The 21,504-nt window shown below is 37.6% G+C and overlaps 1 protein-coding gene across 1 annotated transcript in view; it reads left to right on the plus strand.

Moving 5' to 3' along the window:
* The window catches only part of QSOX1 (quiescin sulfhydryl oxidase 1), a 65,167-nt gene that overhangs the window by 21,258 nt on the left and 22,405 nt on the right, over positions 1 to 21,504 (plus strand). The window contains exons 3-7 of the mRNA XM_058176166.1: positions 968 to 1,016; positions 2,857 to 2,959; positions 8,460 to 8,550; positions 12,731 to 12,876; positions 19,454 to 19,591. Coding sequence (XP_058032149.1) covers positions 968 to 1,016; positions 2,857 to 2,959; positions 8,460 to 8,550; positions 12,731 to 12,876; positions 19,454 to 19,591 — 527 coding nt within the window. The remainder of the gene's footprint in view (positions 1 to 967; positions 1,017 to 2,856; positions 2,960 to 8,459; positions 8,551 to 12,730; positions 12,877 to 19,453; positions 19,592 to 21,504) is intronic.

Here is a 21,504-nt window from a genome sequence, read left to right on the forward strand (position 1 = left end):
TTTCAGCAGGTTCTGACCAGTTCTGGAGAACCGGTAGCAGAAATTTTGAGTAGTTCGAAGAACCGGTAAATACCACCTCTGACTGGCCCTGCTCCCATCTATTCTCTGCCTCCCGAGTCTCAGATGATCAGGAGGAAATGAGGATTTTGTAGTAACCTTTCCCTGGCATGCCCACCAAGCCATGCCATGCCCACCAAGCCACACCCACAGAACTGGTAGTAAAAAAAATTTGAAACCCATCACTGATTTATTCTGGATTTGTGGGAAATGCCCAACTCGGCAAGGAGGAGTAATCAAGTGGGGAATAATCCTTGAATTGTTTGCAAGAGATCCAGGACTAACCCCCCTGCCCCCCCCCCCCAAGCTCCATCCAATCTTATCTATCTGTTCCCAGAGGAAGACAAGCAGTCTGGGAAGAATCCTGTATTATAGGTAGAATTGCTTGAACTTGAACTCTTCGTGTGTTGATTGTTGCTTGGGCCTGACAGAATCCCAGAACAGAATTCAGTAGAATTGAAAGAGGCATTTTAATTTTAATTTATTTTTAAAATAACAATTCACAGGGATTTTTAAAGCAAAGTATTACATATACAATAGTTTAACAAAAAGAGTTTTTAACAGAAAGATATGGATAGATTGAATCATTGATTATTTGATAATGTGCCATCAAGTTCATGTTGATTTTTAGTAACAACATAGGAAGATTTTCTTCACGATGATCTGTTCCTAATCTAGTTTTTCAGATCTTCCAAAGTGAACAGAAAGGGAAAATATCAACAATAAACTATCTTGGTAATTTTCTTCCATCTCAATCTATATACTTCTCTCCCAGCTTGTAGGCTGATGGGTGAGAACTTCAGATTACAACTAGGCTTAACATACTTAACATACTTAACATGTTGTTTAACATACTACAAAAGCAATCTTTAAAAGCAGAAACTAACAATGGTGGTTTATTTTTTTCCAGTTTTTCAAGACGTTCTCCCAAAAACCTGAGGATGGCATACAATTCAACAGTATGTACCATATGCAGAATTCTTGCCAGTAAAGTAGCAGCTAAATAAATTGTCTCTTTCTATCCCCAAGGAAAGTCATGCTTATCAAAGAGAGAGATGATCCACCATGTAATATGACCATTATTTTTATGCAGTTTCTTTGAGACTTCTCATTCCTTTCCTGTATCTCTGTTACATATTTTATTTGGGCAAGGCCTGAAAGATATTTCTGTCCTTCTCAAATCAGCAAATTGGGACTTCCATTTTGGGGTGCCAAAATTCTGTATCCAGATAAATAATATGGGTTATGGGTAAATCAGAACCTGATTAACTTATTTAGAAAAGAATATATGGCTTGACTTTCTCTTGTGCATTAATCTAAGGCTTAACATTGTTCAGAATAACACATGCTTTCTTTTTGCTTTGAAAAAAAAATAAATTATAACCAGTTGTGGTTGGGTTTTGCATTTCCAAATAAACTCTGTGAGTGCTGGCTTATTTTCTGCTTACCTGGGTGAAGACCTACTTAAAACCTAAATATTTATCTAATAGCAGCTTCCTGTTTCTAGGGATAACCAAAGAGTGTTTCTCTTGGAAGAAACTTAAGAATCTGTAACAAAGAATTCTCAGCATGTTCGTTAGACTGCAATATGGACATGCCATAGTTTGGGGGTGGGAGGGATATCATAGAATCAAAAGAAAGTCCCAAAAGAAGAAGCAAAATCTAAAAGCAAAGCAGAAAGTGCTAATACATTGCTGCATGAAGATTGCCGCAGCCCAAAGGCCAGCATCTAAATCCATCTCCTTATGAGCTTCAACAGATACTGTTGATTGCTTCTTGAACTGTAGGAGGATCAAGCAATTATTCTTTCTTTAATGATGATACTTGTTAGACAACATTTGTGAAGTTCTTGCTCAAGAGAATTACTCGGACTCTCTGTAGAGGGAATCCCCCTTCAGGAAGTTGAGGAAAACTCATACCCTGGTCAGCGCTTTTTTATTCTCCTGCCATCGGAGATATAGAAGCATAGGCAGCCGTACAAATAGGCTGAAGGACAGTTTTTATCCGTGGGCTGTCAGGCTTCTGAATGGAAAATAATTTTACAACAGCATAGTACGATTGACTTGCGGGGCTGGTGCGATGTGCAATAAATTCACATGGTGAAGTAGGACTGTGTGTTTGTTAGTAGGATTCACTGGGTTAGGGATTTTTCTTTTACTGTCTTTCACTGTGAGTTGTATTGGATTGGGGGGGTTGCACGAAGGGAGGCTCAGCCAGTCTCGTTGTACACATGTTGTACTCTGACAATAAAGGTTTGAATTTGAAGTACTGTACTCTGGGATGAGCCATGTAAGAACTAAGTTGGGAGTGGCTCTTTGGCAGAAGGGTTACATTTGAGTGGCTAGGTTCAGTTTTTCACATTTACTTTTGCTCCTCAATTCTCAACTGAAAATTGAACTTTATAGGGGTATAGAAGGCATATAGAGATTTGCTGGGACAAATGAGCTACAGGTGACTGGAACTCACCTTCCTCTAAGTATTTGGGCAGGAAAAAAATGTCTCGGTTCCTGTTGTTCCATGTTTAGAGGTTTGACCTTGTAAAATCTATAAAAGTTAATTGCATGATGTGATCATTTCCTGCGTATTCTCTCTACATGGATAAAGATGATAGACTAATCAGAAAAAAAGGATGTACTTAAGCCATTGGAAAGCATGTGTCGGCAATAGTTCCCAGTAATCAAGTGATAGAAGCTCCTGGGACTTTGCTCATGCATGATATCTTCTGGGGTAACCTGAATTATCTTGAGTTATCTTGATCTAATCGGAATTTCACAATGATATGCTTTTTTTCCTGAACAGATTATGAAAAAACCATTGAGTCTCTAAGAGGGACCATAATCACTTTAATGGAGAGTCATGAAGATACATGGCCCTCTCTCAGCCCACCTTTGCATCCGACAAGGTAATTTAAAAGGAGATTGCAAGACAAAGTATCCCTTTTAAGCATCAGTATGCATGCTACTCATTTTTCCTTCAACTCAACAGAAAAAGTAAAAGGGTTTTGGACCATGGGTGAAATGCTCCGAAGTCTGCTACTGGTTCGCTGTGCATGCACATGCACAGTGTGCGCTAAATGTGCGCTTTGCGCGCATGTGCACCACAGGCGCTACCGCTCAGTGCTGAAAAACGAGGCTTAAGAAGCCTTTTCTAAGGTAAGTAGAACAGCGATGGGGGGGAAGACTGATCATCGGAAATACTGGTTCATCCGAATCAGTAGCATTTTTTTACTACCGGTTTGGGCGAACCAGTCCAAACTGGTAGCATTTCACCTCTGCTTTGGACTCTGAAAACTGAGCATTTAAATTACGTTAGATATTCAAAGTGCTTAATTAGAACAATCTAATAACATAGGATAGTACTGTCCTACACATTTAGCAGATTGAAGGTATCAGATCCCTGCACCAAAGGAGATTGTAATCTAAAATCATTTATGAGAAGGATAACAGAGAAAGGGAAAAGAAAGCAGAGACTGGGGCTACAGTGAATCAATGTGAACAGATATAACTGGTTTGTGATTTGTATTGCTGTGTGTGTGTATTATCTCTTAAAATATATATACACCTTCCATGTTGAAAAATCAGCATGGATAGGGGCCAGATAGCTCAGGCTGGTAAGGCCTGTTATTAAGAACACAGAAGCCTGCAGTTATTGCAGGTTCAAGCCCGGCCCAAGGTTGACTCAGCCTTCCATCCTTTATAAGGTAGGTAAAATGAGGACCCAGATTGTTGGAGGGGCAATAAGTTGACTTTGTAAAAATATACAAATAGAATGAGACTATTGCCTTATACACTGTAAGCCGCCCTGAGTCTTCGGAGAAGGGCGGGGTATAAGTGTAAACCAAAAAAATAATAATAATAATTTCCTTGGGCCAGCAAACCATTTTAAATTCAGCTATAATGTCACTTGACAGTGGGATGGATGGCATATAAGTTTAATAAATAAATAAAATAGAACATAAAAAATGAGAACAATGTATATTTTAAAGTAAAATCAGTTTGTATTAGGCTGCATGGATTGAAAGTACATTATCAATTATTTATGTGATTGTTGATCTTGATAAAATAATTTCAGTTGTAGAAAAATATTTTAAAAATAGATATTAGTTTCTGTTTTCTGGAAGGTTTCTAATATTTTTACGTTGATTTAGTTTTTAAAATAGTAATAGAAGATTATCTTAGATCACAGTTATTATCAAGTCAGAAGGCTACAGGAATTAATGGAATATTTATAGAAATATTGCAAATCAGTAAAGATTTTAACCAAGTTATGGAAGCAAATATGGACATAATGGTTACCAGATTGAAGAGATCAGTCTACATATCAAGACCAAAGAAAGGAGACTTAACAGATTGTGTGAACTATCACACAATAGCCTTAATTTCACATGCTAGCAAAATAAACCATCCCACACAGATCAGAGCCCTAATTGGAAAGAAAGGGGTGTGTCAGATGTTTAAGGTGACTTTAGAAAAGGTCAAGAAACCCAAGACATTTTTGCTGATGCTCCCTAGATAATTGAGAACACCAAAGAATTCCAAAAAGAGGTCAATATATTTTTCACTGATTACCAAAATGCCTTTGATTGTGTCAACCCAGATTCTTCTCTGCCTCGTGAAGGATTGCTGTAGGAAGAATATTGTAATGTTGCCTGTTTTACAAAGGAGATTATGTCTTACTTCTGCAACCCAACCTAAGTTATAATTGCTTTTGATAAAATGTTTATTCATTTTGATCTGCCTGATTCTAAATGAGTCTGGGTGGCTTGCAATACATGAAACAATATAAAAAGAATATCATAGAAACAGACAATAGAAACAGACCATAAAACCAGGCTCCAAGAAAAAAAGAAAGAAAGGAAGAGCAAATGGCAAACCCCAAACCATCTTACCAGTGACTAATATTTAGGAAAGGAGGCAGCAGCCTCCCTAGCCCCAGGCTTGGGAGAACAGCCATCTTCTCATGAAATAAAACTACAAAAGCCTTGTCAACAATGGGCAGTCAATTGCCCTCTGTAACTGGTTACTCAATTAGTTATATAGAACCCACACTTGGGGCAACATTCTGTGGCCTACCCGAATGTTGTGTTTGTTTGTGCAGAATTGTATAACTTAGCTTTCCTCAGACTGGTACCTCCCCCCTCAATATGTTGAGTTAAAATTTCCATCTTCCCCAACCAATATGTTCGTCAGTAAATTGAGTATTTCATCATCAGGGATGGTTTCTGCATTGTGTTGAGCCCCAAGAATGAAGAAAGGAGTGAGTTTCCATTCAAAAATTCCTCAATTTTGTCCTTCTCTGACAATTAATAGTCCAATTATATTTGTAATTTCTGGTTTTATTTTGTGGGCAGAAATGTCCATTCATAATACACTCATATTCTTTTGTAAGGAATTGAGTGATTAGCGGAACTGACATTTCATTATTTGGTGTTGGTACGTTTTGGAGATAACCATCATCTCGCATATTACATATTATTCATTTTATAAAGTTTATAAACAATGACTCAGTAAGTGATGCGTAGTTGATAGAACAGTGCTTATATAAACATTTGAAAGACAAGTTATAGCTTATAGTATTTGAATACATGTTGTAACAACTGCTCATTTACTGAATCATTGTTTATAACTCATCATGAGATTTCCACACACCTATCAAACTTCTTATGTTATAAAGTAGAGTTTGAGTATTTCCTGTGGTTTTCTGTTTCTTGACCTAATCTATCTTGAAGATCTGACAACACATCTGGTAATCAAACCTATTACCATAATTTTTCATTTAAAAATAATGTTTATGCATTAGAGCTGGTAGTTCACTTGGAATGTGTGATGAATTTTTTTTCTTATCTTGGTGGACAAAATTTAGAAGAATGCAAATTTGTTGAAGTGATCAAGGAAACCACGGGCAGACATCTTACTAAAGCGTGACATTTTTTGCTTGGCAAAGGTTTGACACAAAAATGTATCAAAATGTGATTATAAGGCTCCTGTAAGGTAAAGCCTAGAATGACTTGAATTGGTATCTAGATATGGGAGACATATGAGATTGGAGTTTAGCTGGCTGTGGGTTATCTATCTTTCCCTCTCTGTTTCTCTAATTCTGGAATTAGAGATAAACTTTAAAAAACCCTCAAAACAATTATTCATAATTATATAAAACTGAGTATGTATGAAAAAGCATTATTACTTCTATTCTCTTGGAAAACATTACAGGTTTATGACTATTTATGACTACAACTGAAACTGAAATTTTGGTCGCTAAGCAATATGGTCATTAAGTGAATAATGATGACCGGACTCAATTTTATGACCATTTTTACATTAAGCAAATCGCCACAGCCATTAAGCAAATCGCATAGCCATTAAGTGAATCATGCAGTTGGTAGGAGAATCTGGCTTTTCCAATTAACTTTGCTTGTTGGACGCCAGCTGGAAAGATTGCAAATTGCGACCATGAGACCACAAAACACTTCAACTGTCAAAAAAAAATCAAGCCAGTTGCCATGTGCCCGAATTGTGATCAGTTGACTGCAGTGGTGGTGCAGTGGTTATAACTAAGAGACAGGAAAGCTGGAGACCGTGAATTCAATTCCCGTTTTAGCCATGAAAGTCAGCTGGATGATTTTGGGCCAATCATTCTCTCTTAGCCCAACACACCTCATAGGGTGTTTGCTATGTGGAAAATCAAAAGAAGGTGTATTGGATATATTCACTTCCTTGACTTATTACTAAACTAATAAAAGCCAGGATGCAAACAAATAAAAGCAAACCAAAACAAACTTCAAACTGTCATTAAATCAATGATTACCTTGTCAAATCAAATCAAATCAAGTTTATTATAGTCAAAGACCAGACCCCAGAACAAATAAAAACACTTAAAAGAATATCCAGTTAAAAAGTCTAGAATAAGGTAATAAATAACAAATAAAATCTATATTAAAATCACAATTTGGCATTCAATCTGTCATTTAGACATGGCTTAACTATACTATACTAGACTAGACTAGACTAGACTAGACTATACTATACTATACTATACTATACTAATACTAATACTAATACTAATACTAATACTAATACTAATACTAATACTATACTATACTATACTATACTATACTATACTATACTATACTATACTATACTATACTATACTATACTATACTAGACTAGACTAGACTAGACTAGACTATCAATCCTTAAACTGTGAGGCCCATAGTCATTAAATACTAAAATGCAAAAGATAGTAATGCAAAAGGGTTTGCTACATGTGTAAAATAACTAGGTTGGATTAAATAAAAGCAAGCAAAAGCAAATTTCAAACTGTCATTAAATCAATGATTGTCAAAAGGAGAAAAAAAGAAAAGGCTCCTAATTGCCAAAGGAAGGACCTTTAGAAACAGTGATTCCCACAAAGATAGGATGTGCTTTCTTCCTTGCTCTGGCTGTATATCCTTTTTTCTTAAAAAAATCCACCAGAAATAATACTGTATGTTGGTTCTCTGTCCCCGATTTGATAACATGCCTTTCACCTGTTTCAGGACATGTTGTTTTTGCATTTCAATGTAAAAAATAATCTTAAAATGAGATAAACCCGCCTGGGTACCAGAATTGGTATTCAGCAGGTTCTGACCAGTTCTGGAGAACTGGTAGCGGAAATTTTGAGTAGTTCGGAGAACCAGTAAATACCACCTCTGATTAGCCCCACCCCCATTTATTCTCTGCCTCCTGAGTCCCAGCTGATCAGGAGGAAATGGGGATTTTGCAGTAACCTTCCCCTGGAGTGGGGAGGGAATGAAGATTTTACAGTATCCTTCCCCTGCCACACCCACCAAGCCAAGCCATGCCATGCCATACCCGCCAAGCCACGCCCACAGAACTGGTAGTAAAAAAATTTGCATCCCATCACTGTTGGGTACACTGTCAGTCAGTACTGGGTGATGAATGCTGGGGGGCAATACCAATACAATGGGAGGATGGCTATATGAAGGAACAATGATGAAAGTCCTAGCTAGATTTTGTGGAGGTGGACAATTTGCACAAGAATGTCACTTTTGATAGTTGCTCTATATCACTTGTAATACCCGTTCTCCTCTAACAAGTACAGATGTAACAACTGAAAGCTATCACTGATATATCTTTGCTAAGGAAAGATGTAGCTGCCGTATTTGGAAAGAGGAAACAGGCCAGATTTTTCGAAGAGTAGAGATTTGCATTCCTATATTCCCATATAAAATAAAAAATCCTGTTTTATTAAAAATGTATTGCTGTTACCTACAGTCAGGAACCAATGCTCATAACTTGGTTGGGTAAGATCTCCTATAGCAGGAGGCAATGGGCAACTAAATTTGTGTAAGAAGTGTTCATCTGTACTTAGAACAATATATCATGTTTTTCCTCTTTTTTCAGCGTGACAGAACTTCGTGATTTCTTTCTGGTAAACAACGTGACTTATTTGGCCCTGATATTTGACGAGGATGACTCCTTTTTGAGCAGAGAGGTGAATCTTAATTGATTGTTCAACATACACATCACAGTCAGTATTATTATTGTTTATTAAATTTATATCCTGCTTGTCTACACAGAAAACATTTGAGGCCTCTAACATAAAATTAAAATAAAGAGTTGAAATTGGATTAATTAACTTTTAAAATACAGGTAGATTGCTATCACTGGGAGTTCAAATAATACGGTATTTGGTTTAGTGCAAATTAATACCAGGTTGTGTTTAATGTGACCACATTAATGCAAGGCTATTGCTTGTGCAATTGAGACTTACACAGGTGCATTTGCAGTTTGGGTTTTAGATGCTGTTAATCTTTGTGGAAAATGGAGAAAAGGAAGATTCTGTCAGAAGAAAACAGTACAAGTTTTAAAAAAGAAGAGGCTTGTTATAACCTTAGAGCAAAAATTTGACGTAATTGAAGACATGAATGTGGTTGTAGCAACACTAAAATAGGATATATTGAAACACTCATAGAATTTTTTTTTGTTTTTATTTTGCTTTTTGTAACTATGTGATTTTGTTAACCATGAATTTTAATCAAGAGTATACTCTTTTTACCTTTTATTATAATATTTAATTGTTGTTTAAAATACTTCACTGCCTATTTCCATTGAGCTGGAACTAATTTCCACATTGTCCATAGAAATATCACTTTGGATAGTGCAAATTCAAATAATGTGATCATTTTTGGGACTCATTAACTGCACTAATTGAGACCCACTTGTGATTATTATCAAATTCAAACTGAGAAGTTCTGAATAAAGAAGAAGGACACAGCCAAAAGAGTGGAATATGAATATAATTCCAAAGCAAGAACGTGCCACAGGGTAAAGTGTAAGGGAGATGACCTTGACAGAAATATGCAAGAGCTGTTATTTATGCAAAAAAGGCTGAAACTTTCTCTATGTCCTGGGAAGCAAGATGATCTTTAATGTGGCTCAGGTAATACACCTTGCTGATTCACTGGGCTATAGGGACAGGACGTAAAGCACAATCAGACTTGTAAGATATTGCTACATTGTGCCTGGGAAATAATTGACAACCAATTACAGGATTTTCTAAACATGTATAGGGAGGTTTTGGTATTGGGTGTCTATTAGTGCCCTGTGTGCTATATTTTGCACTAAAATTTCAGGACACTCTTGAAGGCATTGCAGGTGTCAAGTGACTAATGGCTCATTCCCTGTAACATGACCTTTAATCAACCTGACCAAGAAACCTGCCCAAAGTGAGTTTTTAGAGCACGCTCTGATGCACAGATAAATAGGCTAATTAAACATTATTATGTTATTATAGACCTGAAACTTTTGTCGAAATAAATAAAAAGTACTGTATATTGGCTCTTCCTTCCTGTTCCATCCTGGAATATCTTACATGGGTCAAACACTCTGTGGGAATATGTTTGACATATTAATTTAATCCCCAATACTGTCAGCAATAACTATTCTAGGGATATTTCCACATCTCTACTGGTTAATTGTCCTGTGAAGTCTTTGGTGCATTCTGAGTTTGATTGTTGCTGGCAGAAGTTCCATTACCCGACTAGTGCTAGTGAATGTGGAGTTTGCTCCCTGTTTATATGCAGTAGCTTGCCTACCAGAGTTAGTGGGGATGTGATTTTTCTCCTTGGTAGTTTTTACACACCATTCATTTACACACAGGGGTGGGCTGCTGGGGGTTCGCAGGGGTTCAAGAGAACCTCTAGCTAAGATTCTGTGCAATTCAGAGAACTCCCAAATCTCACTCCTGGCTGGCCCCGCCCCGCCCACCCCATCCCACCCTTTCCAGGAGTCCACATGCGGCCTGTTTTGGATGCAGGGAAGTGCAGGGGACTCACGGAGCCTCAGGGAGGGCGAAAAACGGGCATACAGGAAGCTCAGGAAGGCCATAAATGGGCCCGTTTCTGGCCTCCCAAGGGCCTCCGCAGCCCGGGGAGGCCATTTTTGTCCTCCTAGAGGCTCAAGGAAAGCCTCCAGAGCCCGGGGAGGGCAAAAACGCCTCCTTCCCTGCCATGGTGCAGGAGGCTGATTAGGCCACCCCCACCATGGCCACCCCCACCCAGCAACCGGGCAGAGAACCCCTTACTAACATTTTTGAAGCCTACCCTTGTTTACACACCATTCAAAAGAGACCATAAAAATGCTAACAAGGAAATAAAAAGAACAGAACACTTCCTTTCCAGCAGCCTGCACCCAAATAAGCAGGGATTAACACCAGGCAAATAATCATGCAAAAAACAGTACCCTAATCAAGGAACTACTAAGCAGAACCTTTGCCCCTCACTCCCCCAATACTGTGCTGTATATAAATAGGGAGGAAAGCCCACACTCACTAGCACTGATGATTTTATCTAGTTGGGTACTGAAATGTCTGGAAGCAAACAACCAAGCTCAGAGAGCTTCAAGGACTCCACAGTTTCGCCTTGAACTACATATATTCTCTTCTATTTGTCCTGTGTTAGGTCAAGTTAATATTTCTGAGCTGTTCAGGAGATGTTTTTTTTTTACAGCTTTGGGGTGCTTCCTCTTCCCTGGCTGGTGCTTATTTTATTAAAAATAACTGCTATGCATACGTGCCCAGATATCATCTCTTGACAAGGTTAAATTGAAGGAAGCAAATGGTATAGTTCACAGAACATGTTTTCTCAATACGACTAAACAAAATAATATTTAACTTCCAATTGATTAATTTCTTGTGAAAGAATTTCTTTTACATAATCCGCCCCCACAACCCACAGTGAAATCCAATGAAAGGAGGAAACCAGGATAATACTTCTGCTGGTTAGCTTTTTTCATTCAAGGTGTCAGGGACATCCCTTTTGTTTCTCCACAACAGTTACATTTGTATGGTAAATTAGAATATAATCTCTTTTTATAAACTGTATTTCCAGTTAAAGTAAACATGGATAACACTGACAATAGGATTTTGTGCATTTGCCCAGACTTTTGTTTTAATCTTTTTTGACAGACTAAACCTGAACTTCTGATTACAAATTAAGCAGGGAACATCAAAAAGATCTTTAATTTAAAACCTAGTGTACATGTGAAAGGATGTAAATTCTGATTCTAGCAACACTGACATGTAGTGGCAACACAGAAGATTTCTCCGTGCATGAAAATGTGTGGATGAGCAGCTGCTGACTTGAGCTCCAAGCATCTTAGTTATTTCCCTCCCAATGTCTCTTTTTAGCTGCCAGTTTTTCTAAAATGGAAGAATCATTTGTTCCTGGAAAGAGAAGTGGGAACTGACTAACAGACAGCCATTATGTTGCCCATGTTTTTATGTACCCTCTGGCTTTCTATGCCTATTTACCCCTCAAAGTCTGAACAGAAAGACTCCTATCAGATTCAGTTTTGGCCATGGAGGCACTGTCCTATTCAGAATGCTTTTCCCACTGATCAGGAACCCAAATGGCTCCCCAAAATTGATAATAAAATCTTATGTGTATCATGATCATTATTGAGCTGTAACCCTGACCTAACATCTGAAGGTAAAGTTATAGCCTTTGGCTTTAAATTGATGGTGCTCTCTGATGAAAATCAGTACAAAGAAGTTCCTGCATAAAAGAGGGGAGAAATAAACTATTTTTACAGATATGTTTGCACGTTGGAAAAAAAGTTGTTTGTTTTATTCTCAGTTCTTTGTTTCTTTCTCTTCTGAGTTTCTTCTTCATGGCTATTGAGTACCTCTGTCTGCTTTATTCCCTTCAGTGAACTTTGGGATAAGAGAGGAAATAAAGAAAGTAGTTAATTGCCATAAGTCTTAAAAGAAATAATAGGTTGTACCTACTGGCTGTTATAAATATAAACACAGAGATTACCCTAAGAATCTTTAATTGTGTAATCATTATGCTGAGTATATGTAATAGTAATACCTACCTCTTTTCCAGTTTGGGATTCAAGGGAGACTTTGGCAATGGATTGCTAAAGAAATAATAATGGAACATTCCAAAGAATGTGTGCGCCTCTGATTCATTCACAAATATGCAACGTGACACTGTTTAGATGTGAATAGCCTGAAAAGGATCAGCAAGATTTCATTGGTAGTGGACCATGAGAATGAATGAGAGCTGCAAGAGAGTATTTCAGAAGATTAAATTTTTGAATAGAGGAGGAAGAAAGTCATTTCTTGAATCCCGCTGAGTAATATTGACTCGTACCTTGTTTGATTTTAGGTAGCACTGGATATGTTTCAATTTGAAAATATTGCAGTAAGGCGAGTCCTGCAGAGCAATGAAGAGCTAGTGAAGCAGTTCAACATCACTACCTTTCCATCTGGCCTCCTTGTGACCAATAATGGTTCTTGCAGAAACATCCCTGGGTGAGATATTATTATAGTCATAGAAGCCTCCCTTTTCTGTTTTATCTAGTATTGCTGCTAAAATGCATGAATTCTCTGTCACCCATGTTCATTCGCCTTGGGTTCAAGAATGTAGGTTCCTGTGGCAACCCAGAGAATTTTTTGTGAGGACTTTCTATCCAATTCATAATTTCTTTTAAATATGTTACAGAAATTGACTGTCCATTCTTAAATTTTGTTTCATAATTATTCATGTAAGAAATTTGCAGAATATTTATATTTTTGGGATTCTCAGACCAGTTCCTGTGTGAGGGATATTTTTTAGAATTTATTTTTATTTTCTTTTATTCTTAGAATTTCTTTTATTCTTTAGAAGAGGAGCCTATCAATTTTAAAGATGACACCAAACCTGGGGGAATGGCTAAGATTTTGGAAGATAGATTCAAGAATCAGAAGGATCTTGGCAATAGGTGCTATCCAATAAGATGTGGTTCAGTGATTAGAAAAGTAAAGTCCTGCATTTAAGCAGGAAAAACCAAATGCATGGCTATAGAATAGGTACTGGTAGCACCTGCCTCAACAATAGCAACAGAGAGAATGAGGTGTCCTAGTGGACCACCACTTAAGTATGAGCCAGCAGTATGCTGCAGTTGTCAAAAAAATAAATACATCCCTAGGCTGCATCAATAGGGCTAGCATCAAGATTATGAGAACTGATAATACCGCTCTACATTGCGCTAGTGAGGCTATACTTGGAATACTATGTCAAGTTCCAATAGCCACAATAGAAAAAAAAAAATGCTAAGATGCTAGAAATAGTGCAGAGAAGAGCAGTAAAGATGATAAGGGGTCTGGAGGCTAAACCATATGATGAATGGTTAAGGTATGTTTGGGGTATGACTAAATGTATGTTTAGTCTAACAAAAAAGAAGTATTAGATGAAATATGACAGCTGTCTTCCAGTACTTGAGGGCCAGTCACAGAGATGAGGAGATTGACTTATTTTCCAAAGTACCTGAGGGCAGGACCAGAAGCAATGGGTTTAAAGAGATATCATTACCTGGAACTAAGGAGAAATGTCCTGATAGAGCAATTAACCAATGGAACAACTTGCTTCTTGGAGTTGTGGATGCTGGAGGTTTTCAAGAAAAGATTGGACATCCATTTGCCCAGGATGGTATAAGGAGACCTGCCTTGGGCAGAGGGTTGGACTAGAACAGGGGTCCCCAACCTTGGCAACTAAGATTTGTGGACCAACTCCCAGCTGTGCTGGCTGAGGAATTCTGGGAGTTGAAGTCCACAGGTCTTAAAGTTGCCAAGGTTGCAGACCCCTGGACTAGAAGACCTCCTTCCAATTCTATGATTCAGGCATCTGCAGAAAACTGCAACAGGATAGATTTCTACAGAACTTCTGTGATCATTGTAGTAAGAGATCAGTCTGTTTATTATAATTCAGACAGCTGCATTGTCAAAACTTGTTTTCAGCCAACTGCTTGGGCGTGCAAGTATTTAACTGCTAGCTGGGTTCGGAATGACGGAATCTCTACTGATGGGAGATTCTTGTTGTGTGTGAAGCAAAAACCCTGGATTTTTCTTTGGGGTGTTGCTCAAAGAGCGCTCTCCTGGGATATAATGGATTTGTGTATGGAGGGTGTGGATATGGGATATGTCTTGCTAATTTCAAAATTTTCAAGTGCTGTTATTCCAGAGAGACAAGCTGTGTTCCTGTCTTGTTATTGCATCATACACACACCATAATTAGAATCCTCTAAGGCAGCAATATCAAACCTGATTCTGTATAGATGTGAGGAACTGTGCCTCCGATTACTATGATAAATTTTTGACTGTGGTCCTGTAGTTTAATCTTAAGTCTCCCCCAAACCAGACTTGAGCAATGTGTTTGCCACGTGTGGCCCCGCCTATTTGTGGCAAACTCCTGTATCCTTTAATATCATGACACCAGACTGAGTAGGTATATATTGGATTTATGCCATCTGATCTACACAGTTTCTTATCTTGTACATTCCTTCTTCCCCTTAATGATTTGTATACACTGACTTTTTTGTGGTTAGCTGCACATGTTAGGAGATTTCCTTTGAAGATAACATTTTATAAGCCAGCACTAGTTGTACTTCTATCTAAAGTAAACAGTTGTCACTTCTAATGCTGCAGTGTAATATGTCAATACAAGTAAATTATTAATTCATTGTGAATCTTCTTGAGAAGAAAGGTGATTCCCTAGTTGTGGAGTATTCAAATTTGAACTACTATCTCTTGGCATAATAGCTTGGAAGCTGAATTTTGAGGCTCAATGTAATAGTGTACATAATGGTACCTTTTGATATACTCAGCAACTGTAAGTAAAGCTGAACAACTGAATTCATTAGATTCCTGTCTCAAACTAGAATGTGATATTGATAGAAGGCCTTTCAGATCTCATTGTAGTTTGTTGTATCCCAGTCAGCAGGAGGCCAACAGCTTTTAATTAGCATCTGCAAAATTACAGCACATAGAAAGGCATAACACAGCTGGTTGGCTCAACTTGTAAGTGTCCTGGCTGGTAATGAGGCACCAGTCTTCTTATTTCAAGTGGGCCAATGAAAGGAATGGAAAATGGGCCATGTTTTAAAATATTTTCTTTTTCCCATATTCTTGCTTATTTGTTCTGGATTTAAACTGCGATGATTAAATACTTAGAGCTCCTTTCCAGATTTCCCTGTAACTTTGAAAACTCTCTGAGAACATGATACAACTGGGAAGGCCTCCACTGACTATTGCTGTTAGTGACTAAAACAAGAACATTTATATATATATATATATATATATATATATATATATATATATATATATATATATATATATATATATATATATATATATATATATATATATATATATATATATATATAAAAAGTTTGCTGTTAGGTTTTTGGAGCCAGGCTTTTAGAGGCTCAGGAATGAAAATTAAATCCTTCAACTTCATGCAATAGCAAATCCATAGTTTGTGCAGGTCTTTCAGCTATGGAAATAGCTGTGAACATAGGACTTTCCTGCTTTCATCACTGTAACCTGTGCCCCTTTTAGACAAAAGTGCAATGAAAAGATCTATGTTGAATAGGTTTGCATAGCATCACTTTTGACAGCATTGGCCTCCCTCCTTGCTCCCCTTAAGATGCTGCTGACTATGGTTTTATAGGGCAATTATTCTTTTGTTATTCAGGAAGGTAATTCCACATTGAACCCAGTAGAATTAGTGACTGAAAATTACTCATGTTTATATCACTGTAACTGAGCTATCCTAGTCCATCAGTATATGCGTGTGGCTGGCAAAAACACTCTTTGGTATTAAGGTGGGCATCTCCAGGCCATGTACCTGATGCTTCAGAAGGATTTCAGATCCATTCACAATTATCCATTTCCTTGATTTAGGAACCATTTACTGGTACTACCTTAATTTCATCAGGATTCAGGCACAGTGTACAGTATTGATCGCCTTCTAGTCTGTTATTGCTACCGGGGATTGCCCCAAGCCTTTTCACATTCTGTATCATGTCTTCCAATGCTTTACGTAGATGCAGTATTAAAATAGCACCAAAGTACCTTGTGTTTTTCTCTGGTAAAATTTTTCTCTGGTAAAATTTCTCTGGTAAAATTATCAAGGAACTGAAAAATATTCATCCAGTGCTACCTTTTGTGATCAGCCTTGCAACTTGTGATTCTCTGCCTAGTTTGCAGAAGGGAAATTTTATTTCACATTATTTGGAAACAAAGATAATTGAGTATGGTCTTCTGAAAACCTGGCAAGTGATCAACTGTGTTCTGACCTACCACCTCACATCCACCCAGCTGCTCGTCTCCTCCACATGCATTTCTAATTGCAGAAAAGTTCATTAGAAGCCAGACAATGGCTGGTTCTGAGATGCTGGCAGAGAACAATGGAACCTGTGCTTGGACCCTCTGGTGAATTCCTGCTATTGAATAGCGCATTAAACAACAAGCAGATGGTCTCCCTCCTACCCCTCCCCTACATCGCTCTTAGCAGATGATTGATGTCCACCTGGCAGTGAAGGCATTACTGTGATGGGCAAAGGGGCATGTTGGCACTGTTGATTTCCTTAGTAAGAGGTTTACAGATGCGAAGGCACTACTCACTCCTGGACCGGAGGGGAATAATTGGTGCATGTGAAATCTGTAGTGAACTAACTGGAGTGAGGTAGCCGGCTGCCTAGAGGCGGTCATCTTGCTTCTTTCCTGCCAGCTTCACCCAATAGGAGAGCCATTGTTTTCCTTGCTGCAGAACTGGCAGAGAACAGAATTATTTGTGATGATGCCGACTCTGGCCATCTGCTCGCAAAGAGCATCAGGCCGAGAAAACAGAGTATAAAGTGACTGTTCCTGCTTGTGCTTCCCTGAGGGATTTTTTTTTGCTGGTACCACTGCTTGCTGCACTGGCAGGCAGTTTTCTCTTCGGTTGGTGCTGCTTTGGGATGTGAGGGAAATTGGCTTTGTCCAGCAAGGGTATTCAAAACTCTGTTTATATCTTAAGCCACCTGGTTTATAGATAAAGGGGTGGCTGAGATTAGGCTTGTCTCTGTTTGAATCTCTCTATAGTATATAACTGATTTCAAAGGGAATCAGATGAACGACAGAGAAAGAGAGGGAAGGAGAGAGAGAGATATTTAGGAGAATGGAAAATAAACCCATGGACCCATTTGGGCTTTTGAAGTCAGTCACTAATAATATTCACAATCTTTGCAGACATCTCTTTCTTTAAATTCACCTGACCAGATTCTAATGATGCCCAGTTTTAAGTCAATGTCATTCCCACCCAATCTGAAGTTTAAGAATAGAATCTGTATTTCTCTGATATTTGCTAGGTACAATCCATTTGCTGAACATGTTGGGAGCAATATACTGACTCTGTAAACTGCTTAGAGAGAGCTGGAAAGCACTGTGAAGTGGTATATAAGTCTAAGGACTATTGCTACTAAGACAAATGAAATGTGGATTGTTTCATCTGTAGATGTGGTATCAGTAGGAAATAATAATATACTGACTAGCTTCATAATTACTTTGCAGACATATGGAGTGCAGGACTGTTCTTTAATTTGTGCTAAACTGTGGTGGGGAAGGGAGGTGGATCTGGCAGTTTACATGAAGGATATTCCATTTTTTTGTCTTCTAAATTAATTATGTGGCAAAGGCAATAAAGTGAAAGTGAATTGTTCTAATTTGGGATGAATCTGCTTGGCTTGCCCTATCTTATTATAGCTTGTTTCCAAGGCCCATTTATTTTAAGTGTTTGCAAATACTATATTGCCTGTTTTGCAGAATGGTGATATAATAATAATTTTAATTTACTATTCCATTCATATCCTGCCTTTCCTCTTTAATCATAAGATCTAGAGATAGATTACTCCAATAACCTGGACCTAACCCAGATCTGAGTTTAACAAGCCATATTCAATACCAGAAAAGAAAGACGATTAAGACCAAGTTCATTTCCTGCAAAGTTACATGGGATCTTGTCTCTGGAAATCAGATATTAAACATAGTTATGTATAATAGTTGTGAATGCAGAAAAAGTGTACTGCTTAGGGACAGCTTATTTTTTCTGGAATTTTTAATCAGTTGGAATTAGCACATGGAGGTGATACAGGGGGGTATCTATTAAAAATTAATAACTAACTAACTAAAATATAGAGAAGACTAGGCTAGCCAGTTAAGCACCTGAAGAAAAATATGGGACTTTGTTTCTATATATAATAATTGCAACAAGATATTTGTATGCACAAAGATGAAAAGTCTTACAGATTCCCTGTATCCTTGGCTGAATTGATGAAATTAACTACATTGATTAAAGAAAAGTCTCTGTCTAATTTTGTTTTTACATGGAAACCAATTTTGGACTTTTTGCTAGAAACAAAGAAATGCCACATTAATTTTGGGATTTGACAATTAGAAATATTTATGTTTATAGAAAATTTTAAAACAAGAGGTTAATATATTTTATATTTCTTAACTGTATCGAAGAAAGTTGGAAGCTATTCTTTCTTTTCATTTTTCTTTTTTTAGCACCTTCCCTTCCCTTCTCCCTTTTTCCTTCTTAATTTGCTTTTTACACTTCATCTTTCATACAAATTGAACCCAGTATATAGCATCTCTGGTAATAAGGTGTATTTGGTCATTCTGGGTAACAGGTAGAATAGCAAATGATCTATGGCCTACCTATTTGAAATTCACTAGTGCAAAATATTACATCTCTTTTTAGTAATGATATAGACTCATTTGTGTATTTTAATGCTTAAAGAGAATTGACGGTTCAATTTTTTCTTTTGTAATATATCTGTTGCTATGTGAATTATAACCAGTGGTGGGATTCAAGTAATTTAACAACCGGTTCTCTGCCCTAATGATTTCTTCCAACAACCAGTTTGCCAAACTGCTCAGAAAGTTAACAACCGGTTCTCCCGAAGTGGTGCGAACTGGCTGAATCCTAACACCAGTTATAACATATAACTGAAACTAAAAAGATAATAACTAGAAAGGACACAAATACACATTGTTAAAATCTGTCTCCTTTCATGTTTCCTTCCAGGCTGGAGGACTGGAGATCCCAGTATACTAATTTCCTGCGGAACTTATCTGGGGTCTTTAGACGAGATGTTTTCATACCAACGATGTCCCCCACTGCACAGACAACAACTGATTTTACAATTTGGAAGGTGGCAGACAAGTGAGTGCCAGCTTCCCCGAATGCTTTCATGTTTCTTCTTTCCTAATGCTGTTTCAGATGTTCTCACGATATAAGCTAAGGCTGATTAGTCTCACCATTCGTAGTTATGAGGAGCAGGGTATCCAGTCTGTCCTGAACAAGTTTATAAACAAAAAGGGGGCTAGCAGATGCAAGAGCTATACATCATGGATGTACAGTGCTTTGCATCCGAAGTGGAAACGTTAGTTTAGAGATAGCATTGGAATATTCTCTGCACCTTTCAACACCTCCTTAAAAAAGCTACATCTTTTCCTGTGCTGGCACAGTAGGCATGCATCCCAGGAAAATCTATGTTTAAGCTAAGCAACATGTTATGACAAGTGTGCTGATCCTTTTGCACCTCATTAATGCCAGTGCATATTTTCTTGGGACTCTATAGTTGCTGTGCCAGCCCAGGAAAAAGTGCAGCATTTTAAAAGAGGTCACGAGAAGTTGCAGTGAAATTTCTCATGTCCCTTGTGAAATGCCTTTTTTTTAATTTGGCTTTGAAGCCAGGTAGCTGCACGTCACTGATATACTCACATGCATACTCATCACTTGTTCCCTTTCAAGGTAAGCAACGTAATGTGGAATGTAGAAAGGGAGTAAGAATTGTAAGCCAAAGAAATTAAATTGTGAGTTTGGAAAAAGAAAGCAAAATAAAGCTCAGTCTAGTTCATGACAACATCCTCTCTCTACTTTTCTATGGTGGCAACTGTCTTTGCTTCCATTATGTCCTTTCAGAGTTTGATACACCGACTCTTCTTCTTTAAATTTTTCACCTCTCTCTAAGGACCTCAGCATCTCCTACCATTCTTCCTCTTTGTTTTTCATAGATTTGCTTTATGATTTAATTCTTATTCATTCTTCCTATATGATCAAATTCAATGTACTTTCATACTGATCACTCATTTCCATAGTCATCACTCATTTGGCACTCACTCATTCTTGATTCTTTTTCCTGTTTTACCACCATATTTCTTAAATATCCCTTACCTATTGCATTCAACTTAACTTTTCTCTTGGCATACTAAATTCCCACTGCTTTATGCAAAAGCAGAAGCGTGTCCTTAATACAGTACATAGTCATTCTTACTTCTTTCAACAGTCATTTTTCATCACAGACCACAAACTATCCACTACATTTCTACCAGCATTTGGTATTTCTGTCTCCTTTTTCCCTTCTTAGGTGGCTATTATATCAAAAATACATAAATTCATTTACTCACTCTAGTTCTTTGCCATTTATCTATATTTGTTCATTCTCTCTTTCCTGTCAAACACAACTTAGGTTATTTTTAGATCCATATTCTTTGTTGCATCATACTATTTATCTAACCTTCACTGCAAATCCATTCTCGATCTCAACCATCATCTGCACATGAATGAACACAGGAGTGTAAGTCCCTGTTCAGCATTTATTAGTGTCACCACAGGGATTCCTGACACATATTAAGCAAACCAAATGGGCATCACACACCCATGTCTCACTTTCTGCTCAATGCTAAGCCATTGACTAAGCACTCTATTAGTATTCACAATTTATTCACATTTTTTTCTATTCTGATTAGTTTCTAACCTTCAAGTCCATTTTCATTCCATAATTCAGACCAATTCATTTTATCAGTTTCTCCAAAATCAACAAACGTACAATAAACGTTCTCACAAACAGCACAGGATCTATCATTTCAGAATTTTGCGAAGAATATCTCACTGCCCCAATCACTCTTCTGTTGAGCTCCAATTCAGTAGGATTTTGGTGAAAATTCAATTTGGAATGAATTTTCATAAAAATCCTACTTTTTATGCAGATAATCCATGGAAGATAATCCATGGAAAAATCATTCCTGCATTTCAGAGTATATTTGGACAGAGATGACAGAATACATGATTGA

The sequence above is a fragment of the Ahaetulla prasina genome, chromosome 3, assembly GCF_028640845.1.
Source record: "Ahaetulla prasina isolate Xishuangbanna chromosome 3, ASM2864084v1, whole genome shotgun sequence".
Taxonomy (NCBI): Eukaryota; Metazoa; Chordata; class Lepidosauria; order Squamata; family Colubridae; genus Ahaetulla; species Ahaetulla prasina.